Below are 25,966 nucleotides of genomic sequence, written 5' to 3'. Positions count from 1 at the left end.
AAATGAAATTTATAAAAAAAAAAAATTTAGAAAAGGAGAAAAGAGAATGACTTTACAGGCTGGCAAAAAGACTTAGCTGAGCTAGACATTTGGTAGTAAGACATATAGAAAATGAAAGCTTTTAGAGAGAGAAAGAGAGAAGTAGAGAGATAGAGAAGAGTTTGGTTGGGTGGGATATAAGTTGTAAACACAAATCATAATATTCCAATTCCAACTGTATCCTATTTGTTCCCATTTTCCCCACCCGAGATTCTCGGTTTCTTCATTTTCTGTTCTACTTAAATCATTTTCTTCCTTTAAAAAAAAAATAATAATAATAATAAATAAAATAAAATTATCTGCAAATTAATTAAATAATAATAATTTCTGAGAAAATTAAAGGGAGGCAGGCATTTTAAACTCGATGAAATTGCGGTAAATGTAAAAAATAAAATAATATTTTAATAAAAGGTTCGGCCACTGCGAGAGAGAGTAGTAGAAATAAATAAATAAATAAAAACCGAAAAGTAGCTGAAAGCTGAAAACACAAGACTACAAAAGACAGACAGACAGACAGACAGACAGATAGAGAGAGAGAGAGAGAGAGAGAGAGAGAGAGAGAGAGGGAAAGAGAGCGTACGGCTAAAGTAGGGGCAATGGCCTGCGAAGTCGCCGGAGACGGCGAGGACCGTTCGCCGGAGCTGCTGAAGTTGGTGCACGACGTCGTTGGGGTGTCCATTGGTGGCGGTGCTTTCAAGAAAGACGGAACGGATCTCGTCCGTCGAATCGCCTTGCTTTCGCATCTGTTCGAAGAGATAAGGGACTTCAAAGGAACCCATTTGAACTTTATGCCGTTGGATGCATCGACTTCTTCTTCACCATCTTCATCTTCTTCTTCTGTTTCTTCGAAGGAGTCTTGGGTGACTGATCTGGTGGTTGCTCTCCAAGCTGCTAAGCGTCTCCTTTTGGTCGTTGCCAACTTCCATTCCGATAATGCCCCTCTTGTAAGTTGTCTCTTTCTCTCTCATTTTTTTTCCTACATTTTCTCACCTTCCAAACAGATCAATGTGTAAAATGCACAGCCCTTTTATGGATTTTTGAGATCTGTCCTGCTAGTTACTGGAATCGATTAAGTGGGGTTCTCCGAAATGTGCGTTCTAATTTGTGAATTTAACGTAATTTGAATTATTCTTAGCTCGCCATGATCGATCCCCACTTGGATAACAAAAGTTAGTAGTGATTAAGCTTGCTAAAAAAAAAAAATTGGGTCTTTTTACTCTGCAGCTTTTGGTGGGTTTAAATCAGAAAATATGTAATTTTTTGATGTGGAAATGAGCGAAGCTCAGCGAGTCAACATCGTTTTCTTGATGCCCAAAGCTGCATTACGCGTGAATCTATATTTGGAGATGTGAAGCCTATTGTTTCTAATTTACCTGAATATTGACATCGAAAGGGGATTGAATTGACTTTTTTTTTTTTTTATTGGGTTAATTATTGGGGTTTGAAAATTTTGATCTTGCTAAAGATTCTGTAATGGGTATATACATTTACTCTAAAGATTTGTGTCTGAAATGTCCTACATCTTGATTTTTACTTTTTTAAGGAGGGAGCTTCCAAAAAGATCGCCTTTCAATTTCAATGTGTGACGTGGAAATTGGAGAAAGCGCTGGGTAATTTACCATATGATCATTATGAAATCTCAGAGGAAGTTCAGGAACAGGTAAGAATTGAAAAAACTATTTGATGCTGTTGTTTTGACCCTTTTTGGGTTTAACTTTATTTGCTGATTCATTCTTATCTAGGTTGATTTGGTGAGAGCTCAATTAAAAAGAGCCACTGAAAGATATGGGTCTATGAATTCTATGAAGATATCCTTTTATCCTTCATCCCATCCTCTGGACAAAGAAATTCAGGTTGAATCGGGAAAAATGGTACATGGCTTGCATAAAGAGAATACTGGTAATTATGATCTTGAAGTTACCGTAAAGCCGAATGCTATTCGGAGAACTGAAAGCCTGAAAAGCCATAATGTAGATCATCAGATGATTCAGAAATCAGAAGTGCTGAGGACCTCTTCTTCAACTCCTGATTTATGTTCAACCAATGACAAGGATGCTGATAGAAAAGAGAATCCAGCTAGTAAAAATCTGGATGAAATCAAGAAACCTGATTCATTAATAATTCCTGATGATTATCTATGCCCAATATCCCTGGAACTAATGAGGGATCCGGTTATTGTGGCCACGGGACAGGTATTATTCATAGAGATGCCATTTAATCATTCTTATTTTTGTTTTCGTGGACTTCTTGCTTTGCAACTTTAATGGTTCACAGTCATGATTATATATAGGGGCTGATGTATCTTTCTCCAAATTTTGTAGACATATGAGAGATCATATATACAGAGATGGATAGATTGTGGGAACAAAACATGTCCGAAAACTCAGCAAAAGCTGGAAAATTTGACGCTAACTCCAAACTATGTTTTGAGAAGTCTAATTAATCAGTGGTGTCATACACACAATATTGAACAACCAACGGGATTGACTAATGGGAAAATAAAAAAAAGTGACGGATCATTTCGTGATGTTAGTGGGGATATAGCAGTAATTGAAGCCCTGGTACACAAGCTGTCTAGCCGGTCGATTGAGGAGCATAGAGCTGCTGCAACTGAAATCCGATCACTGTCCAAAAGGAGCACAGATAACCGAATACTAATTGCTGAAGCAGGTGCCATACCTATTCTGGTCAACCTTTTAACAACAGAAGATGTGTTAACACAGGAGAATGCAGTCACTTCTATTCTTAATCTCTCTATTTATGAAAATAACAAGGGACTTATAATGCTAGCTGGTGCCATTCCTTCTATTGTCCAAGTGCTCAGAGCTGGGAGCATGGAAGCCAGAGAAAATGCTGCTGCAACCCTTTTTAGTTTGTCTCTTGCGGATGAGAACAAAATAATAATTGGTGCCTCGGGAGCAATCCCAGCACTGGTGGATTTGCTCCAAAATGGGAGCACTAGAGGGAAGAAGGATGCTGCAACCGCATTATTCAATTTGTGCATTTATCAGGGAAACAAGGGGAGGGCTGTCAGGGCGGGCATAATCGCAGCATTACTGAAGATGCTCACAGATTTTAGCAATGGCATGGTTGATGAAGCTCTTACTATTATGTCTGTTCTTGCTAGCCATCAAGAAGCGAAAGTTGCCATTGTAAAGGCCGGCACTATACCTGTATTGATAGATCTAATGAGGACAGGTCTGCCACGGAACAAAGAGAATGCAGCTGCTATTTTACTTGCCTTGTGCAAAAGAGATACCGAGAACCTTGCCTCCATAAGTAGGCTTGGTGCAGTCATACCCTTGTCAGAACTCGCAAAGAGTGGCACTGAGAGGGCCAAACGGAAGGCTACTTCTTTGTTGGAACATCTTCGAAAATTACAGCAGGTCTAACAAGGTACAATTGTACCATGGAATTTCATTTGTTTCATTTTATTTTTTCAATTTATTCTCAACTAATGTTACACTATTTCTTTTTCTGGTGTGAAACTGAGAATACAAGCTTGAGATAATAAGGCTAAGTCTCAACGCTTTTCTGTATGTTTTTTTTCCCTTCTGCAAGAGTGTATAAATTCATTTGATACTTATGTTTGTTACAATATTCTTTACTACAATAATTTCTTTTCCTGTCTAGTCACTCCGTTTGAATTGATTAATAATTACAATGAAAAGCATAAATTGCTTTCACTCTCTGTTCACTGTTTAATTTCATCCGGATTCAAGTTTCTGAAATAAATACTGGTGAATACACAGCAGACAATATAAAAATTTACTCTCTGTAACCTATATTATATATTCCCGATCGAATCTTTTTAGATTTGAAAAAACAAGAAAGGCAGAATTAGAAACCTACAGGAATGAAAAAGTTACCCATTTTCCTTCTTTTGTTATTATCATTATATCTTATATATGATTAGACTGAATCATTATATCATAATTTCTTGGGTCTTTGTACAGTAAAAGGTCAATCTGTTGAATAAAGTAGAACTGTCAAAAAAAGAAAGCTTGGATCCTTTTTATAGATTACAATAAAGAAATTGCCATGTTCCTTCTGTCAACTCCAGCATTGTAAAGTTTACAGGTTCTCTCAGTCACAGAGGAAGAGAATAGATAAGATTAAGGATAGGGCAGTTAACCTTTTTTTAATTTTAATTTTAATTTTTAATGGTTCTTTTCTTTTTCGATATTTTTTTGCCCGTTGAAGAAATATTCTTATTCGATGACACTTTTGTGGAAGTCAATAAGCACGTTTATTAGACGCACAGCAATTTGTTTCCCTGCTTGCTGATATCATATTATTATCATATACTTTTGGTTTGGTAAGTTTTGTACAACAAAGCACGAGTTCAAAAGCTTCATGCAAAAATTCAATCCTAGTCCAACTGAGCCACAATCTATAAAAGTAATACAAACCTAAAAATATAAAAAAAAAAAAAGTAAAAGTTGAAAGCGATATGGTGGTCAGGGATAAGGAATGCTATTCTGTCCTTTTTCCCCTTTTCCTTGCTATGAAGCCGTTGCATAACTTGGTTTGAATTTTACTTTTCATCGTGACCATATTGGACGTTATTGAAAACATTTTGTCATGAAGCTGAAGTGCCAATACGATAAAAAATGGTATAGGAGCGGAATGGAAATTAATGGCAAATATGAAAAACAGTTTGGTGGGGTTATTTTCATAACAGATTTCCTCTGTTTTCAAAATTTTGACAACAATATTTATAAGCCAAATAATATATATTTTTTTTATTTTAAAAATTGAATTTTCAAAATCACAAAGAAAAGATGGTGAGACCTAAAATCTTTTAAGGTTTTTCTTTCTGTCTTCTTTAGATAATTATAAATATTTAGTTAAACTAATTTTAAATTCTATATTTGAAACAGTTGATTTTTATTTTTATTTTTATAAATCAATTATAAAATTTATGAATAAATCAAATGAAAACTACTTTCATATCATGAATCAAATACATTAAACAAAAAATTTGATATTAAAAAAAAAAAAATTTGAAGTTCAAAGAATTTCGTGGAAATAGAGGGGATTAAGCTGGGTGTGAATCTTATTTCAGTTATATAGATAACAAGTTGAAAGCCGAGAATTAGTCGCACAAGTGGGAATGCATGCCTTCAAGTTCACCTTGAGCTTGTCAATTTTCTAGTATTAGCATGCAACTTTGAAAACCTTATTTTAATTATTTTCATTACGTAACTTTGCATGTTAAAATAACCCATATTTCCACATTATGACCCTTTTTTTTTTCTTTTTTTTTCAATTGAATGTTATGCAAAGATCTACAACGGAAAAAGTAACCAAATATGAGCGGAAGCATAGAATATCCTGTCAAGCAGTGAAATTTAATCCAATCTTTCCAACATGGTGTTTGAAAAATTCAACTCTCTTCCACGTTGTTGAGCCGACTACAATTTCTGACTTTGTACGTAGTCCGTGATTAGTAATCAATATATGCAAAAGCTTAATATAAAAATATATATATATATATATATATATATATCAAAAAGAGTTCAATTAGTCCCACCAGATTTTCAATCCCTTTGTGTCCATAAAAAGAAAGAAAATTTCCCAAAGTAAATTAGCAAAAGTCAAAATCATATTAGCTATGAGAATTCAACATTCATCTTGAATCTTCGCCGCAATTACCGTAAGACTTTTTTATTTATTTGTTTTAAACAATTAGTTTACATGGAAGACGAAAACACATACAATTATGCAATCATATTTGTTCCACTCATCACGGGCCATATAGGGAGCTAATTTTTCATCTAAAAGATGAAAGTGGTTGTTGAAAATGAATATTGAAAAGCATAGGAAAAAAAAAATAAAAAAATAAAAAAGCAAACGAACAAAATACCAAAAACAAAAAAAAAATTTCTTTATTTGTCTCTATCAGTGATCATCAATCCAATTCCTTGCATATAATTGTTTTGCAAAATCCTATTTGTTGTTGTCATCGGTAGGAACTACACGTGATTTGATATATTAGATCATCCAAAAAAAATTCGATGCATAATTTATCAATGCATAACTAATTAACATTTAGTTCTGATGGTGCTCCATTACCATAGTAACAAATGACAATTTTTTTTTTTAAATACACACACACACAAATACACGAAATGTTAGTTAATAATTAATAAATAAAATGAAAGCGGAAGCATACACGTGCTATCTTTTAATTTCCATCAAAAACTAAACCATGTCCACTAGTCAATTACCCAAAAAAAAAAATCACCATGTCCACGAGCCGGGTCCTAAATTTTTTTTGCCCTTCTTTGTTGACCCAAAAACCAAACAAAAACCATGTCCTTATCTCACACCCACCAACAAATAAATACCCCATTACCATATGAACCTTATTTTTAAGGCTTTTGGGGAGAGAAGAAACGCATATATCCCTCCAAACTAGCAAGAAACAAATTAAACAAACCCATTTCATTTTCATAGAGAGCTTTATAAACTCTGAAATTTTCGCTCTTTTTTTCTTTTTGTTAGTTCCAAAAAATGGGAAACAGCTTGGGAGGCAAGAAGACAACCAAAGTGATGAAAATAAACGGTGAGACATTCAAATTGAAGACACCGATCCAAGCCAATGAGGTAGTGAAGGACTACCCAGGTCACGTGTTGTTAGAATCAGAATCCGTGAAGCATTTCGGAACAAGAGCTAAGCCTCTAGAACCTCACCAAGAATTGCAGCCAAAGAGGCTGTATTTCCTTGTGGAATTGCCTAAAGTTCAAAAAGAGCAAGTTCCAAGGAGAGTGAGATCGGGCATAAACATGAGCGCCAAAGACAGGCTTGAGAATTTGATGCTGGCTCGGAGATCGATTTCCGACCTTTCGATCATGAAACCGACATACATTTCCCAAGATGAGATGATGACAAAAGGAGGAGTATCGGAAAATGGTGGTGGTGTGAGGGTGAGGATGAGATTGCCGAAAGCGGAGGTTGAGAAGTTGATGAAGGAAAGCAAAAACGAAGAGGAAGCAGCGGAGAAGATCATGGAGATCTATTTGATGAATAATAATGGTAATGGAAATGGTGGGAAACAGATTGCAGAGAAGGTGGATGATGATGATGATAAGGTTAGTTTGAGATTGAACCAGCAAATGCATTGGAATAATAATAATAATAATAAGGATGGCCATGGAAGAGTTAGAGATGGTATCAAAAACAGGGCTGAGGTATGCTTTTTTTTCTGAGACACTTTTGTCCTGTTTTCATGCCCTGTTTGATGGGATTTTGTCTTTATTTTATTTATTTATTTTTTTGTGAATTTGGAAGTATTATGGATTTTTTTTTCTTTAGTTTATGATTCAAAAATAGAAAATTAAAAATAAGTATATACAGGGACCCCCAGATTTTAATTTTGCTTATCTTGGAAGTATTTTCTTTAGTTTGGAGGGTTATGATTTTACAAATTACTTTATCTAGAAGATTACAATTGAGATTTTTAAAAATTCTAGGTATATTTCGGTGAGAAGAAACAGTTTTCAACTGCCAATTATATATATTTTTAGTCATTCTCTTATTTAAAAGAATTCTCTTTCTATCAATTTAGAGCAACAGTAATACATAGCATGTTACAAAATATTTTGTCACTGGATAACATATTGCATGACATAAAATTTTATATATATATATATATGTATATATAGATAATCCACTAGTTATCTTCCTCCATAGTTTGTTCAAGTGTTTTTTGAGGCTAAATTAATTTCTAAGCTGATTTGAAATGCTTTGGTAATTAAAAAATGTTCTTTTTTTAAAAAAAAAAAATTTGTTTTGTAGTCAATAGTATTTTATAACGTACACAAATTGAGAGAAAAGCTTGTGTTTGGTTTAAAGTCTATTTCATTCCCCCCCAACAACCTATTAAATTTGTTCCAACCGATCAATATGAATCTAAATTTTCAAATTTACTTTTTCCTGTACAAAAAAAGGTGAAAAGCCCATATTCATTGAAACTATGCAAAACAATTTTGTGTCTCACTTTTTCTCTTCGATATCCGTACTACTACTAATTGTAAGCATCACAGAAAAGTCAAAAGCCTTGGCAGGCAAGATCCTTCTTTTTCCTCCTATAACATGAAGAGAACATGCTTTTTGGGACCCTTTATGGACAATCATTTATTTTTCTAATGAATAAAATAAAACAAAAAAACTCTAGACCCATAATGAAGGGAGGGAGACTATTTGCAAAATGTAAGATAGCATTTTCGGTGAATAAAATGTGAGATGGTTTATTCAAGCTTTCACACTCCCCAGATTGCATTGTTTTCTTCTTCTTTTTTCTGCTATTTGGTCAAGTTTTTGCAACCTACCATGTTTGCTTGGTGAGACATTGACCCATTTCCCATGTGGATGGAAAGAAACTAATAGCTACTCTACTTGCTATTTAATAGTTTTTGTAATTTTTTTTTTTAAAAAAAAAAAACTATCTAATAGTTTAATAGTTAATAGTTAATAGTCTACAAGTATATATGAATATTTTCTTTTAGTCAAGGTATATTAATAACCAAAATAAGGAAAAGATTAATTAAGAATATAATATTTCTGATTTCTTGCATTGGTAATTCAGAGCTACTAAAGAAAAACAAAAAATTATTAAAGTCCTTGACTTTTTATTTTCCCTATAATTCTTAATACATTTTTCCAAAATCGTATCCTAAAAATAAGAATTAGGACCCTATGACTAACCTATTTCAGCCATTAAAAAAATTAATCTTGCGCTCTTTTGAAACTCCAAAATCCAGAAGCACGTGCTTGAATGTCAACTGTTGTTAACTAAATTACTTTATTTATATACTATTTAATTGAAATTGTTCTGAAATAATTTTTTCGTCCAATTTCTTACAATGTATATGTTTAAATTTGCAGAAAAGAGTGAGTTTCTGTCCAATCAATGAAGGTGAGATTCAAATAGCTGTGGCTTAATAATAGCATGCAAGTGAGGATCAAGGTGAAGCTGCGAAGGGCTTTTAGGCCCTCTACTTCACAATCTTTGTAGAATATGTTTTCTGTTTGTACAAACACTTATATATATGCACTATGTTTAACACTGATCTGTAAATGGAAGAAAGGAGATTATAGATGCTCATGATTTACTAGGAACTCTTCCCAATATATATCTTCCTTGAGAGCTGTCCAACAGAAACTTTTGCAACTTCTTTTTCATTACTTCCAATTTTACCATCTCTTCAAGTTAAACTTAATTTCTTTTCCATACAATGTCTTACTTGCTCAAAAAAAGAAATTGCATGACATCCCAAATTGTGATGAGAACCAAGGATTCTAATAAAATGAAATTGGCCCAAAATATATATACCTATATATATATATATATACATCTTTTAGAATGAGAAGATCGATTGATCTAGTTTCTTATCCAATTGAGAAAACCTAGAAGTCAAGTTCATATCATCATCCTAAGATGGTTTATACATTTTCTTTACGCCTAAAGTTGACTTATGATTGCACGTCCTTTGGATTCAGCTATTCTCATAAAGGAGATTATAATTAATTAAAATATAAAAGCAGAAGTAAGATTTGTTTATTCATTTATTTTTTAGATAAGATTTATAGAAGTAAGATTTATTTATTTAGATAAGATTTATTCATTTATTTATCTTTTAGAGAACGAACAGAAGCAAGACTATTTGAAAAATTAAAAAAAAAAAATGGTAATAATAAGAAAGGGTAACTTCCTTCCAAACACAGAACAATACTTTGCCAACTACAATTCAAAGCAAACTTGCTTCTTAAACTGAAAGTAGCTCGTTTACTTCTCCAAGTTCAAAACACCATATAACAGAAGCATGGTCCAGCTTTCAATACATACGCCACAAAAATAGTTAACATTTGGCTTTCTCACTTTGACCTGCAACTTCAAGTCAAAGCCAGATTTTCAAACATGTCGTTCTGTTCATGAACCAGTGCTTTGTGTAATTTTCTTTACATAATTTTCTTATACGCAAAACAAGACAAACTGAATTGCTTCACTTTCCTTTTTCTTTTCCCATTCCCAGGTGAATTATCAACCAAGTAGAAAAATAGCCATGGCCGCCATTCCCCAACTCTATAACAGAGCAGAGATGAAGTTTATCAGTTGAATATTAATGGAAAAATGAAGAAACTTAAATGCTAAAAAAAACTTTTTAAATGGCTAAAGAACCAATACAAGTTCAATGTTCTTGACGTAATCATCTTTACATTAGTCTCTCCTAAAGTCACACACATATCCTATCTCCCCATGTATTTAAATAAAGGGTTTAACACCATATAACAGAAGCATGGTCCAGATTTCAATACATACGCCACAAAAATAGTTTAACATTTGGCTTTCTCACTCTGACCTGCAACTTCAAGTCGAAGCCAGATTTTCAAACCTGTCGTTCTGTCCATGAACCAGTGCTTTGTATAATTTTCTTTGCATCATTTTCTTATATGCAAAACAAGACAAACTGAATTGCTTCACTTTTCTTTTTCTTTTCCCATTCCCAGGTGAATTATCAACCAAGTAGAAAAGTAGCCATGGCCACCATTCCCTAACTCTATAACAGAGCAGAGATGAAGTTTTATCAGTTGAATATTAATGGAAAAATGAAGAAGGTTGAATGCTAGAAAAAACTTTTTAAATGGTTAAAGAACCAATACAAGTTCAATGTTTTGACGGATAACGCAAAATAAAGAAGATACTCATCTTTACATTAGTCTCTCCCAAAGTCACACACATATCCTATCTCCCCATGTATTTAAATAAAGGGGTTAACTTTGACATGTAAAAAGTGAGAAGAAATGTTGCCAACTCTTCAAATTTTCAGTGTCAAAGACTCTCGTTTGGGACTTGTTTTTGCCCATATACAAAACAAATGGACAAATATGTATATAGTTAAATCATATAAATACATTGGAAAAGAACAAAAGAACGAATCATTTGGAGGGATCTCACTCTCTTTTTAGCAGCCATGATAATCCCCAGACTTTTATTAATTGAACACTTTTGTTGACAAAAGAATATGCAAATGCTGCAGTTCAGAATCAAGAAGACCATTGATCTGGTACAGTGAGAAAATAGGTAGTCATTGCCTTTCGGAATCTCTTTTTGTACTGTTTCGGTGAGATAATGGTAGGGGAAGCATTCCTCGGTCCTCCAAGTATTCCAGATGCCTTTACCCATGTCTCCAAATGCTTGTCCCAGGTGTATTGTCTCATGAAATCAATGATCCCTAGAACCAGCTCTTTTCGGTCGTCATCCACCCCAACCAGCAACGAGTAGTCCATTACATCAACAGACTGGAGAGCCATGATAGAAAATAGCATAATCAATAAAAATTAACAAAGTATGGGAAATGCATAACTCAAATACAAGCAAAATTTCAAACTCCTATTCTTGATATTAAAATTTAGGTCCATATAAAATGCTGGACTGGCAAAGGAAACTCTCTTATTAAATAAAGGAGCAAGCTTACCGCCAAAAAGGCCGTATCATTCCATATAGCTCTTTCTAGACTTCGCTTCGCTTTGCTTCCAAGAAATATAGGCTTTGTACGTAGTGTTTCCAGCAAATTCATATCAAGCAGTACTTTGTTTACCCCTGTTGTATCAGAATTATAACGAGATCGAGCAGAGCCCTTAAGATCATAAACCTTTGAGATACTTCTCTTAAAGAAAAGGTTCTCCATCACCATCAAATCCATTCTAGTTTCTTTCCCACCTTTCAAGTGTTTAACTGTAACCTGCCATTCAATCAGTAAAAAAAGAATTATAATAAAGAAAAATTAGGTTACCCCCCTCCAACCACTCGAGAAAAGCACATGTAGACAATCTAAATATTAGGCCTAACCTGATATATGCCAAGAACTTTAGCAAGGCAAGTTGGGCTTCCTGAACTAAGGGAATCGGTCAAATATTTAAAATATTGAGGTGCAAATTCCTCAAATGATTCCAACTCTGTCTTCGTAACTTGTTTTATAATGAATCTTTCATCCAATGACTTGGCAAAATAGACATTGCTTTTCCCACCTTGAGCACTCCATCTCCTGCAGCGGCTCAAGGAGCGTACAAAATCCACCTCACTAGGGCAGCATTTCTTTCTTAGAGAATCAAACTGTTTTGCATAATAACAAGTGACAGAAAACTTCACTTTGCCCCCACCAGTTGAAGATTCATCCCCAAAAGAGATCCTTAAATGCGGAGATTTTTTGGTATCTGCAAATAGGGAACTCATTGAGGATGAAGCATCTTCAGTTCCATAACTTCCATAGTGGATATAATCCAAATCAATAGAACCAAAAGAATGCCATGCCGAGAAGGTAGAAGCTGCAGAATCTTCTCTACCACTCTCATGAGCACTCCAGCCTCCCTCATGCTCATATGGCTTATCAGCAACCCAGTCATCATACTCCTTGCAACTAAGGGCGTATGATATGATGCTGGTAGGTTCATTGTCATAAACAGCAATAACTATGTCACTCTGGCCTGTCTGGGGAAGCAACAATCGAACCCCTTCAGCCATTTGAGATGCAGAGGAGATTAAGGTGGGTGTAGAACTAAGTAGTAAGTTCATCTTTTGAGCCTCTAGAGGGAGTGTTTGAGAGAAAGTCCTCGTTACATTAGACAGAGGATCCCTGACCATACTCCTGTAATCTCCAGAAGCATGGAATGATCTGAGATTTGACAAATGCAAAGAGGAAGGGGGCAATCCTTTCCGCACTCTGTCTTGGACCCTCAATGCAGAATCAAAAGAATGAACTCTGCCTGGCAATCTTAATCTTCTAAAAGGAGGATAATCACTTTGAAATGTTTGTCTGACAGTAGCAGCTTGACTTCCATCTGCATTTGAAACATGCACAGGTTGAGCTTTCATGAGAAGTTGATCTGTGCCTGTCCATGCAGAATCTATTTTGTCAGAAAGAGTGGACTCATGGGAAGGAAAGCTTTCAAAGGATGCCCTAATAACAGTAATTTCCCCATCTGAAGAAAATTCCTCCTGTCTGTTTTGATGACATGATACCGTGGAGTCTTCAGGAACGTAAGGTTCACAGGGTGATACAACAGGCTCTTTCTGCTCTGACAATATACCATTTTCAGTCGACTCATGTAATTTTAATGATTCGCAAGCAATTTCTTCTTGCCCATAGTCGACCCTACCATCCTTACTCAATGAATCACTCATCAACTCTTTATGGTGGACAAAAGATGCATCTGGTTGCGTGGCCTTGGAAATAGAATTCCTTTTAAGAAGAGAATTCATTGAATAAAGACGGCGATCCCAAACATGTGAACCAATAACAAGAGAACACCTCAAGCGATTTAGTTCCAGAATGTCTACAGCCATTTGGCCTGGTTGTGAAGTCTCAATAATAGCAGGTTGCAGGATACCCTATAGTCATGCAAGAAGATTGATTAGAGGAAGACCTATTTACAATCTGAATGATCTAAAATAAATTAATGCTACATGTACTTTGTTCTATGGATGAGGATGCATGACATAACACTGAACGTGATACATTAACACCAAATTTTTCACCATTCAGTACTTACAATGAAATCAACCCTTTCCCTTTTCACAAGATCTTTCATCTCCAATACATGGTTCTGTAAGTCTGTTGTATCAGATGATTCTTGTCCCAAAAATCTAGTTTTGTCTTCCATGCTATCAAGTATATCAGATATTTCCGCATAAAGGGTTTCCATTTTTCCCATAATCTGTAAAAATAAATAAATAAAGTAAGATAAAACGTTCAACGAAAATTCAAGCATCAGTATATAAAGGTTTGCCTTCATAAATTTCAGAATATAACATTCAGCTTTATATCTAGCATCTATATAGAAGATCATCTCAAATATTAAGTTTGGTTTCTTAAAAACACCTCAGTCGCCTCTCTTCTTATCCACTCTGGTTGCCCACAACCATTGAATTCAAGCACAGATGGTGGTAAATGGACTGAGAGAATATCAATGGGGGAATATCGGAAGAATGCAACCATGCTTCCCAACCTGGAAATTAAAATTCACATTTCTGCAATCAGCAATGTCACACTCAACTGTAGTAAAATTGGTAATGAATTCAAACGTACTAGCACCTACCCATAGTAACGAAGACAGTCCCTCTGTAATGAATGACCACAAGTTGCAATGCGATTTGCTGTCGCATGGTTTGAAAAACTAAGTTCCAAGAACTTTCCAAAAGAAAGTCCCCAAGCAGCATCTGACATAACCACTCTACGTGTTGCAGGAGGCACTCCATCTACATGAGTACACCTCAGGCAACGATGCCACATCCATATCTTACCATCCCTCTCCCCAGGTAGCTTTAACGAAGGAAGGCGCTTAACATTGATTGTAAGATTTCCCTGCTGATGGGTATAGCAAATAACATGGGCTTCAGCCGGTTCATTACAAGATCGACAGTATATTGCCTGCCAATGAAAAATCCCATTATTTGAGGGTCTGTATGTACAATTGACAATCACATGACACAGAAGGAAACTCAAAATTAATTACCTGATCAAAAAGATCATCTCGAAGATACATCCCAAGAGGCTTATCAAAACGGCCATAAAATTTAATGCGCATAAGCCGAGAGCGCTCACAAACTGTTCCTTTCAATACACAACGGCTAGAAAGGGATACCAATATGCTTTGCTGAGTGTCAGCAGATGAAAAGTACTCACTTGAAACATCATTTTCATCAATTCTTTCAGATTTTGTCAATTCGTGAATGTCTTCAGGTCGACTCTCCTCCGGGGCTGATAATTCTGGGAATTCTGATTGAGAAAATTTTCTGATGTTAGATGGAAGTGCGGTGGACTGTTTTATATCCTTGAATTGATTTGGTGAACTATCAAAACCCATATTAGATGCTAAATGGGATATAGTGAAGAATGCACTTCCATCCACACAGTCTATAGACCTAGAAGACAAAGAAAAACCATATCCAGGACCAAAATGCCCAGACAAAAGTTCTGATCCTTCACGTTCAGGATTTAGAATCAGAGTCTCTTCATCTTGAGCATAACCATCAGCTGCTACTTCAGAATTAGTTGGAGCAAGAGAATCAGGGATTGCAGAAATCGAAAAATCAGCTGTCACCCTCTCCGGTATGGCAATTGGGTGCCCTCCTTGTGTCATCTTGGGCAGAGTAGCACCCTCATCAGCAAGGAAGGAAGTCTCAAGGGATAAATGATAGGCTGCAAAAACTGCATATTGAACAACATGCTTAACCTTCTTTAACTCTTCACGACTTGCGCCCTTCAGCAGAACCTACAGGAACCACAAGAATATGATTAGTAACAGCATGAAGGTCTAAAATTTTTATGGTTAGGCAAACTGGTACACTGAAATTTTCATTAATAAATCACAATGAGAAAATCAAGGTTGTAACGGTATAGAATAGGAAGTTTATATCAAAAGCATTACCGTGCAACCTAAACGCCTTGGACACCCTTCAAAAAACATCAAGGTTTTTGATGGCTTCTTGTTAAACTGGTTGGCAGTCTCATGTTGCTCACAAATCTTTTCCAAACGGAAAAGTTCACAATGCCCCAGTCGAGTTGTTGAAATATTGTCAACTGATTGTGTAATAAGAGCACCGGTGCACTGAGCTATTCGTTCCAATAAGGGCCTTTTAACATTCAGTACTAAAGAAATTTCTTTAGCCAGCAAGTAATCTTGGGCATATGAAGATACACTTTTTTCTACCAGCAGAACATTTGGTCGTAGAGCTTCTATCTTTGAAATAATCATCTTTAGATGATCATTTTCCTGTCAGAGAAATACAGGCTTAATAATTCTTAATCGAATAGCATTTTAATTGCAAAAGCTAATAGATTGGTACATTAAGAAAGAACCTGATGTAGCAGTGTATTGAAAGAAGCCAACTTGTTTGGAACTCTCTGATATTCTAGTGCTCCTCCTAAAATAAGTAATCTAGGATTTTTGTATTGAGATGTCATGCGCTTGTGCTTTATATTTTTTGTACAAACTACTCCCTTTATAAGGGTGCTGCAAACACAAAATATCCAAAAAAATTAATATTATGGCATGAAGAGTTAACAGAAAAAGATCTAAAAAGCATATTTAGAATTTTAGGATATTATACCTATCACTTGGATTTCCTGATGCTATACATTTAACCTTTATATAATCAAGGGGATCCATACTGCCTCCTTTGCTTGTATCTGGCTTCACAAAATTTGCAGCTTGCCAAGCTATTGTTGTTACTATGTCAAGCCAGTCCTCATCTCCATTCTCTTTGCCGATTTTGATGCCCTCACCTTGTAACAACTGTGACACAAGAGCTCTAAAATGCCCCTGTACAACAGCTCTTAGGGGTTCCTTGTTGCCCTCATTCTGTTTCTCCTTTGCTGGAAACATGCTAGGTAGGCTACTACTTGATGAGAACACCGCACGTGAATCCCCAATTTCATCATCTTCATCATCATAAGTGAAGAAACCACTCTCCACCTCATCATTTTCATCTTCAGGTGGTGGGGGAAACCAGATAAGACCATTGTTTTCAAAATCCAGTGGCCTTTGTGACTTCTCATATTGGCTCCGGAAAACTGACAAATCATCAGTGTAATCATCATTATTATCTGGATCCTCAGTCCCTATATCAGGCTTTTTTAAAATAGCCATAGTCTCTTGACCATTGGAACCATCATTTCTAGACACTGGACTTTCTCCTTGCCACTTCTGTACACAATGCCCAACTCTACTAGAAGTAAAATCAATCCTAGAAGGACTGTCATAAGGACTTGATCCCACTGACTTAAAATTATAAAACTCATTCCTAGCACTAACACTACTTGAATCTACATCTGAATTATCATGGAAGTATTCACTTGAAGGGCTGTAAAAGTGCTTCCCAGAATCCTCTGCCTCTTCATCATCGCTCCTACATCAGTGGATAGAGATTTAACAACATAATACATTCAATAGGAGGAAAATATACAGAATCAGGGCATAGAAAACTACAAAAAGAATGACAAAACGGCTTAAGAAATCATAAATATTACCGCCCACCATCATTTGAGTTGTAAAGCATTAGCATTAGAATCCAAAAGTATTAGCGGAGATAAAAGTTCACAAGACTAGAGCACTTGACAGTCAGCAGTCCATTTAGCTTTTTTCAATGCTCAATATAACATCAATCAAGGAGATACCAATTCAACATTACATATATAAATATTAAGACATATATATATATAAACATATAAATATCCATTCATACACAGATAAAGCACAAGCATATAAATACATATGCAGGAATTGTTGAAATAATTAAATATAAGACTCTCAGAAAGTTTCAAATGCTGTGAATTTGCCTTCCTTTCCCCTAAAACACCCAAAACGTTTCCCATTCAAAAGGTTTATGAGCTGATTCAAACAAGGTAAGTACAAACAGCATCCTATCAGGCCTTATGCAATCTAAATGAAAGCTTACCTGCTGGAAGAGCGACGGACGTGCACTGGCGATGGATGAGCACTAAACGAGGACATACTACCACTTGTCATAGCATGGGGATAATACCCATAATCCCGGGCTTCAATATAACGAGCAAAATGATCACTCTGAATGGATTCACCATCTGCAGAGCACTTGATTCTTTCACCACTAAAGCTAGGCGATGGTGGTTCGGGGCTTTCCCGGGGAGATACTGAAGGGTGAACTTTCTCACCATATTTTCTCTCACATTCCTTCCTCAAACTAATCTCAGAACAAAGCTTGCAGAACTTGATGATACTCTCCTCACCCTCAGCATTGCCCTTCAAACTATCTAAGCCATGATGAGGAATACACTTCCCACAAAACCACTGACCGCAACTTTGGCAATGGAATCTATGACAAGTATTGGTAAAGTTTGTATGGCACTCACAGCACATTTTGCTACAGTTATCGGGCATTTCAAATCCGCCAGACAAGCACTGTAAGTCTCTTCTTCCCCAAGAAATCCAAGACCTAACCTTTTCTATTAGATCTAGTAGAGAACTGTCAGGTATTCCCATAGAATGTAACAACCCAACAAAGAATTGAAACCCCCCCACTTGTTCCTCCGTGCTCAAACTATAAATCTTTTTTATAGTTCTTCTCCTAAATTAAATATTTTTTACTTTTTTTCACAAAAAATTTAAAAAAACAATATCTACCCTCGGACTCAATTTACCCGGACACTAGTATCCAGTTTAGATTGGGAAAAACAAAAAAAAAAAAAAAAAAAGGGTAAGAACAAGACCCACAATAAAAATGGTGGGTGATTAAGGATTTGGATGTGTTTATATAGGGCTTAGAACCGATTTTGATCCTCTTTGTCTTCTTTTTCTTTCCTTTTTTAAAATTGGAATGCAAATAGAAAGTAAGACCTCCAAGAATCAGAAAATATATCCAAGGAGGAAAATCGAAAGCTACACGATTTCACAAATCTAAAATACTATTTACAACCAAATCATATCACACACTAGGACACCCCCCACTCCCCCAAAAACAAAAAAACAAATTCAACACCAATAACAAATATTAATCCCATACGAAATTTTTTTAACAAACAAAAAAATAAATAAAAAAAACAAAATATTACCGTTAAATTAAGTTACAAAAAAAACACAAGAAGAAGAAAGACCCAACGAACCACGATAACAAAACCCTAATCCCAAAATCGCTCACTGATTCAAATAAAATCCCAGCTCCCAAAAAAAAAAAAAAAAAGAAAAAAAGACCCAGAAGATCTATCAGAAAGAACCAGAAGACGAAAGTAGAAAAAAGAAGAAGAAGTGCGTTTGAAGCAACAGTGAAACGTAGCAATGGAAAAAAAAAGATTAATTTTTTTTTTTTAGTGGGTTTGATTTTTTTTTCCCTTTTTTTTTAATAAAATTTTAAATACGGGGAAGAATGAGAATCAAAAGAAGAAAAAGGAGGAGTACGGACGAGGCTCCCTTTCTACCGGAGTCGGCGCGAATCTCAATTCCTTCTCTCCTACTTCCACCACCATTACCATTACCACCACCACTTCTACTACTACTTGTATTATTAGTATTACTACAAATCTTCTTTACCATCATCTTCTTTCGCCGTTTTTCTTTTCTTTTCTTTTCATTTCATTTTCGCCAAACACACCCTCTCTCTCTCTCCTACCTGCACTTCTTCTGCTCGCTTCCCATCTCCAATTAAAATATTGCCTTTTAAAAAGCACCCACCCTTCTCTGTCTTTTTCTTTTTCTTTTTCTTTTTCTCTTTTTTTTCAAGCTAATTAGTTAATTTATTAATTTATTTAATCTACTTAATCTTTTTTATTTTTTTTCTTCTGGGTATTTTACGAAGAACTTGTTCCTTGCCGATTCATTGGTCCTAATGAAGCTTAATCAGAGATTAAAATTTTTTATTTAATTTTTTAATTATTATTATTATTATTATTTTTTTTTTTTTGGGAGTTGGGGTTTTCCTACTTTTCTTGTAGGTTGAAGTTGTTTCTGTTCATTGGTCAGAATCAGTGTACAGAATTAAAAAAATTATTATTATTATCATTATTTAAAAAAAAAAAAGAAAAAAGAAAAAGCGCAAGCTCAGTCAGCATTAATACATGGATTTTGTTGGACTATTATTTATTTCTTGAGGAAGAAGAGGAAGAAGAAAAATACGTATTTGGTGGCACTCGTGGTAGTTTTCTTTTCTATCCATTCCCAACACGCGTTTTTATGAGCGTGAGGAACACGCGCCATTGACAACATCTAGAATTGGTTTCGTTGTGGGGTTTGGTCTTTTTGGTAGGTCATGACGTGTATCGGGTTTTGATTAAGACCCGGTTAGTTATGATGAACATTTCGGGTTTTTTTTTTTTTTTTAAAGATAAAAAGAAAAACAAATTATGGTTGACTATGGATATTACAAAATCAGAATTGTCATAATAAATATTTTCCATAATTAATTTGACATAGAGTTACATTTCTTATAGATTTTGCACTACATTTTAGGTCCATCCCCTACTCTACAATAGAGGACCCCCCCCCCCCCCCCCTCTCTCTCTCTCTCTCTCCAGCCCATATTTTTTTGGTTAAAAGTTTGACTATTTTCCTAATCAAAGGCATCCTATCACATGTCCATGCATTAAATGCACTCATTAATTCCTAATACGGGGAGAAGTACCTATTTTGGTTCACTGAGAGTCATTAATTAATTTAGTGTTCCAAAAAAAAAAAAAAAAAAACATTTTTTCCCTTACTAATCAAGTACTCAAAGTTGAGAATTTTACTTTATTTATTTATTTTTATTTTTATTTCTTTTTGGCTGACCGTTGAAGATTTACTTTGAGGAATAGCAAAGTTTAAAATGGAGTAAGCTAAGATTAAATTGATGTTTAATAGTTGAGCATATATTGTTTAGTTTTATTGTGGTTGAGTATTTGTTCATATTGATTAACTTGTAAAGGAATCGAATGTTTCCAATTTAATTTACAAAAATTTAATAATTCGAAGTATAGAATTATTGAAGGTCATTATGTAGATTGCATATGCTATGCTATAATCCATGAAACATTGAAGAAGGTCGAGTAATTGTACTGTGGCTGTTTTCAAGATGGTAATTAACTTTATTTTATAAATTAATATGACAGCTTGGACATATATAGATATTAGGTTTATTCCCTAAGAATCTTGCCAAAAAAAAAAAAAGGCTTTTATTCTATAATAAATTTCTTTTAAAGGGTTATATTTATGAAATATACTGACGCAAAATTTGGGTGAATTGAAAAATCTAAAAGCAACAATGGCCTATCTCAATTTAATTGCGCTTATTTCTATGAATAATTAATTATAAAAATTACTTAAATATTTTTCATATGAATTTGGTCTATTAGTAGCTTTGAAGCAATCGTTATCTATGTGACACGAGGCAATATCAAATCAACTTTATCTTTCTTCTTTTTTCTTTCTTTCTTTTTTTTTTTTTAGAAAATTAAACAAAATCAACAAACAATTTTTACGTAGACCACCTATATATATATATGTATTGATCATCTTACGTAGACCTCCTATACGGATAATATATAATTATACACAAATTGATGAAAAAATCATTATCCATGTTTTACCATTATCCATGTTTCATTTTCTCGTATTTACATTTGTTTGTTCTATCCGATCAATGATACCATATTATTTCATGTAAAAAATAGTTATTTGTTACATATTTGATTTATTATATGACATTAATATCACCAATGGAACAAAAATGGAGACATAGAAACAGAACGGAAGATGTGAATCCAATTAAGATGACCTCGTGATGAAATTGATTCCCAAGCTTGGGACAAAAGCACCAAAATTGGCCTGACCCATGATGCATAGAGATTGCAAAAATGAGTGAGATGGCTTGTCTCGTGGAAATGTAGAGGCAAATTGAGGGGGGTTTGGTAGTATTAGTTTGGCACTGGTTTGTTGGAAAGCCAACATCTGCAATGGTGTGTGTGCTGCTAAGTTATGCCGAAAGACATTACTTTATTTCATTTTATTTTATTTTTTCTTCATCTTCTTGGCGTTTTCTATTGGTACCTTTTAACACAAACATATATATATATATATATATATTCAATTTTCAATTCTCTCTAATTTTTTTCATGACTAAATTCGAATTTCGAATGGAAAGGCCAACGTGGATAGACAATCCTTGTTCCCACAAAAAGTTACATCATTTCTACACACAAACAGTCCCTAAGAGGATAAGAAAACAGCATAGGCAAAAGAGCCGCCTTGGACAATTTTTTTTTCCATCATCATCATCACTCATGACTCATCTCCATGTGGTTGGATATGTTATTTTGTTGAATTACTTTTGTTTGGTGTTTGAGGAATCCTTACCTATTTCTCTTTATTAAAAAATAAAATAAATATACTCGTCAAATTAAGGATGCAAAAGGCCCCCACATTACACATTTTCTTCGGCCTTTAAAAAATATTAAAAAAAATAAATTATAAGATACCTTTTATTAATATATTTAACTTTTGTAATTATTTTTCTATTAAATTGTGTATATGTTTGTTTATTTCAATTCTTTATTAGTGTTGATTAATAAGTAGTTAAACATTGCAATTAGTAAAAAATTTAAGGAAAAAATATAAACACTAAATAAAACACAGTTTGAAATTATGTTATTTTTTTTTTTTTTTATCTTCAAATTTGTAATTAAAATTAATATTTATAACAAATTTTAATCATCGTTAATTAACACTTATAAATAATTTATGAATGTAACAAAAACCAAACAGGAAAGAAAAAAAAAATTAAGTGGTTTTTGGACTACTTATTTTCACATTGTCCGTTTATAAATTTATTAACACGTGACTGAAGTTATTGATAAGATTTTAAAATTATTGATGTAATTTAAATATTAAGTTTTTATTATATCTTTACTATATATCATAAATTTGTGAAATGACTATGTAAAAATAGATTGTCTACAGTCCGTTTAATTTCATATCATAGACAAGTTAACAAACAATACCAAACTTATGCCAAAAATACCCCTTGTGTGTTTTAGAACATACCCATTGAGATGTAAGTGTGAATTTTGACTAATTAATATTCTTGACTAAATGAATCTCTTCATTGTGACTAATATGTTTTATTTTTTTAATTCCTTGAAGACATGAATTAGGTGCAAGAATATTTAAGCATGATGCTAAAATGTCATCATCCACTAAGTGAACTAATTAGCTCACAAGTAAACAAAGATATGCACTAGGATACCTTCCAAGATATATGTTGTATCTTTTACTATAATGGATTATCTTTAAAAATGTGAAAATGTAAGTCATTGGATAAGGTAGATACTTAGTTAGTCCCACCATGAGATACGTACCTTTTTTATGGTGTATTTGGTAGCTTTATGTATATATTGGAGTATATAAACCAACACAAGGAGACAATAAGTATAATATAAGATGTGAAATCATTTCAATTCCATCAAAAACTTATTTTTCTCATCTATCCATCAATATAAGATTGCTTAGTACTAACATGTGATCGTTACGTAAACTTCCACTAAACATCAATCATACAGAAACGGCAAAACCATTATTTTTTTCAAACAATAATTTTGAAATGAATTCAAAATTTTCCATTTACAATATCAATAATATAGAGTTTGGATTTGATTATTAATCAACTTATATTCCGACAGAATAAAGAAGATGGTTTTGCTAAAAGATCATAATGTAATTGATAATTATTTTTTATTTTTTATTTTTTTGATAATTATTCAATCCGAGAATCAGTGAGACAGTTTTGTATTATGCAAGTATTTTCTTAGGCACGGCCGATGGTCGGCTAAGACTAATATCCCAATGACATTGACAAGGCATGAAATTCCACTAATTATAAAGCCTTTCCAGTCAGGGTCCAATGTGCAATTTTTTTTCTTTTATCTTTTTTTTTTATTTTCTAATCAGTTGGTAAATATCTCAATCCAAGTGAAGAAAGTGCTTAAAGCACCAAGAACTTTTTTATGGTTGGGCTTTCATTGAATTCATAGTTTTTTAACATTGCTACGCATAGTTAATGACAAAGAATGGAATAAAAGTACAAGTTAATGGGATTGTGAACCTGGATTAAAGTGACGTTTAAGGTTGGATTAAGTAAACCATCTTTTTTAATAACGTCTAATCACATCCTCTATTAATATTCCCACCAGTCACAGTTGATATTGCATCATTCTTATCTGTATGATTAATTACTATAGCTTTTTTCCTTCTAATATTTTCTCTTTTCTTTTTCCTGTTTTCCTTTTTCCAATTTATTTAAAAGCTTTTGAAGTTTCTTTCTAATTTTCTATTGCTATCATCTTGGGGACGGGAAAGGGGAGGAGTATTTCAGTGGAAAAGCTATAAAAACAACTTTTTATAATTGAGATAAAGTTTTTACTATGAAAAGGAATACCAGCCAAACACTCCAATATAGGGTTCCCTTTTTTTTTTGGGGGGGGAAATAGCATTATAGGCTTCCTTAGATAGAACTTGCAGGGCAGGAAATTGACCACGATAAAGCTGTAATTTTTGTTGGCTAGAATCATCCTCATCCATAATTTTTTTTTATTATTATTTTATGAATCTAATCCATAATTTTGAATGGAAATGCTTTAAAAAAATAAAATAAACAATTTCCATGGAAAATGGCTTTGACATTACCAATTTTAATATTTGGTACCAAATTAGTATGGTTTCAATATCAATATTAAATTTTAACATTAATTGTTTACTTTACATTTAAAAAAATAGCATTTTTAAATAGTAATTGAACCCATTTTTTCATTATCTTTTATCAATTAAAAATATAATAATATTAATTGATCCAATAAATGATATAAGGTCCACAAACTTCATAGTAGTGAGATGCAATACCAAATTTTGCCTTGGCACCAAAAAATAGCAATCCAAAAATTGTAATGTCCCATTGGGGAAGCAAAAAAGAAGAGCACTGGAGATGCTCTAACACTCTGAACATTATTTATTTATTGTATTTCTAATTAGATGATTTGGACTTTGTAATTCCCATAGCATAATAAATTGAAATGTCCCTATGGATGGTGATATTGATATAGCCAAACAGTTGGTAGGTCAGATCCAGATTCGCATTTTAAATGTTCCATCTTCAGCCATAACTTTACGAAGCAACCTGCAAACCTATTGGCTGCTACTAAGCAAAATCTCTAGAAGGTTATAGATAGCAAATGAATTACTCTACCAAAATATAATAAATACACAAAAATAAAAAAATAAAAAAGGAGATAAAATTATCAATCTCATTTAGTGTATAAGACCATAAAGAGTTTTTGTTCCACATTCTTTATTGTAGGAGAAAAACATTGATTTATTATCACCATTTGTCATTATTAACCACATTCATATCAAATCCCAGCAAACAAAAAATAAAAGAAAAATTGCTTAGCAATTAAGTTCTCCAATCAGCAAAGTTGGCTAATCTTTATAAATCTCTTTAGTTTTTTCATCCTTTCCTTCTGGAAGGGGGTTTTCATTTTTGGTTGTTGTTTTTTATTATTTTTATCTGACAAAAGTAATCACAGATAGCTTACAAAAGTTGGTAGCTTTATATGCCAAATTTGGATGGCTAGCCCAGAAGCCAGATTGAAGGGCAAAAAAAAAAAAAAAAAAGGGGATAGCAAAGCAACCCCTTGGAATAAAACTGGGTCAGATTTTTCTTTTTGGACTAATTCCTCTATTTAGTTTCATTTAAATTTTGTTTCAAAGATATAAACCCCCCCCCAAAAAAAAAAAAAGAAAAAAGAAAAAAGAGGACAGAAAATTAGAAGTGACAGAAAACTAATAAAGTGGAGACAATGCGTTTGACTGTTGTATTTCCATTTACCAATGGCCAATTGGAAATGCCCGTGAGGAGGGTATATTGGCCAAACTTGGTTATGAAAACCTCTTTGAACTCTTCTTCATCAAATTTTCACCTCAGAAAATAATTTAATTTAGTTTTTTATTTTTATTGCCAAACAAAATATCAACCACTAAAATCATGGTCATATTCTTCCCCCCAGAACAGCAAATGTTCTTCAAGAATTACTACTTACTTTCCTTCAGCAGTCATACGACTCATGCCTTTGACATTAATGTTTGTCCACCGTTAAAGATGTAATAAATGGTTTGTCAAATCTATTCACCAAAAAAATAAAATAAATATATAAATAAAAAGTGATTTGTCAAATCAGGATTGAGAAATAATCGTGTTACTTTATCTTCCTTAATTCATTTTTGGTTGATTAAAATTCTTTAATTGTAAAAGAAATTGGTGTCTATGCCCGTGTCATGTTGCTACACACAAACTTTTTTTGATTTTGTTTTTATGAAAATCATTATTCCATTATATGAAATTAAATAGATATTGAATATTGTAAA

The 25,966-nt window shown here is 33.6% G+C and overlaps 3 protein-coding genes across 3 annotated transcripts; 2 read left to right on the top strand and 1 right to left on the bottom strand.

The window, feature by feature from the left end:
• The first annotated feature begins 523 nt into the window (after positions 1-523).
• Positions 524-3,671, top strand: LOC107418223 (U-box domain-containing protein 11). Its single transcript, XM_016026907.4, has 4 exons — positions 524-983; positions 1,583-1,699; positions 1,782-2,231; positions 2,361-3,671. The coding sequence occupies exons 1-4, from the start codon at positions 636-638 to the stop codon at positions 3,429-3,431; spliced, it is 1,986 nt and encodes a 661-aa protein (XP_015882393.3). The 5' UTR covers positions 524-635; the 3' UTR covers positions 3,432-3,671.
• A 2,732-nt stretch (positions 3,672-6,403) lies between these two features.
• LOC107418234 (uncharacterized protein At1g66480) lies at positions 6,404-9,162 on the top strand. Its single transcript, XM_016026918.4, has 2 exons — positions 6,404-7,236; positions 8,933-9,162. Exons 1-2 carry the CDS (start codon positions 6,559-6,561, stop codon positions 8,987-8,989), a joined length of 735 nt encoding a protein of 244 aa, XP_015882404.2. The 5' UTR covers positions 6,404-6,558; the 3' UTR covers positions 8,990-9,162.
• A 1,507-nt stretch (positions 9,163-10,669) lies between these two features.
• On the bottom strand, positions 10,670-19,397 carry LOC107418264 (putative 1-phosphatidylinositol-3-phosphate 5-kinase FAB1C). The gene is made up of 11 exons (XM_016026957.4): positions 17,505-19,397; positions 16,158-16,955; positions 15,907-16,060; positions 15,476-15,820; positions 14,561-15,319; positions 14,144-14,475; positions 13,927-14,053; positions 13,598-13,762; positions 11,898-13,436; positions 11,524-11,790; positions 10,670-11,347 (listed from the first exon to the last, which is right to left on the bottom strand). The coding sequence occupies exons 1-11, from the start codon at positions 18,065-18,067 to the stop codon at positions 11,093-11,095; spliced, it is 5,304 nt and encodes a 1,767-aa protein (XP_015882443.3). The 5' UTR covers positions 18,068-19,397; the 3' UTR covers positions 10,670-11,092.
• Positions 19,398-25,966: the final 6,569 nt, after the last annotated feature.

Source organism: Ziziphus jujuba, chromosome 12, assembly GCF_031755915.1.
Source record: "Ziziphus jujuba cultivar Dongzao chromosome 12, ASM3175591v1".
Lineage (NCBI taxonomy): Eukaryota > Viridiplantae > Streptophyta > Magnoliopsida > Rosales > Rhamnaceae > Ziziphus > Ziziphus jujuba.
Note: the sequence above shows the minus strand (reverse complement) of the source record. Positions and strands in the feature narration are given on the sequence as shown.

Excerpts from the sequence above, each read along its gene's own strand:
- LOC107418223 (XM_016026907.4), top strand. The coding sequence starts at position 636 with ATGGCCTGCGAAGTCGCCGGAGACGGCGAGGACCGTTCGCCGGAGCTG. Across the intron at positions 984-1,582 it reads ATTCCGATAATGCCCCTCTT|GAGGGAGCTTCCAAAAAGAT; the intron begins GTAAGTTGTCTC and ends TACTTTTTTAAG. Across the intron at positions 1,700-1,781 it reads CAGAGGAAGTTCAGGAACAG|GTTGATTTGGTGAGAGCTCA; the intron begins GTAAGAATTGAA and ends ATTCTTATCTAG.
- LOC107418234 (XM_016026918.4), top strand. The coding sequence starts at position 6,559 with ATGGGAAACAGCTTGGGAGGCAAGAAGACAACCAAAGTGATGAAAATA. Across the intron at positions 7,237-8,932 it reads GTATCAAAAACAGGGCTGAG|AAAAGAGTGAGTTTCTGTCC; the intron begins GTATGCTTTTTT and ends TTAAATTTGCAG.
- LOC107418264 (XM_016026957.4), bottom strand. The coding sequence starts at position 18,067 with ATGGGAATACCTGACAGTTCTCTACTAGATCTAATAGAAAAGGTTAGG. Across the intron at positions 16,061-16,157 it reads TCAGGAAATCCAAGTGATAG|CACCCTTATAAAGGGAGTAG; the intron begins GTATAATATCCT and ends TTGTGTTTGCAG. Across the intron at positions 11,348-11,523 it reads ATGATACGGCCTTTTTGGCG|TCTGTTGATGTAATGGACTA; the intron begins GTAAGCTTGCTC and ends ATGGCTCTCCAG.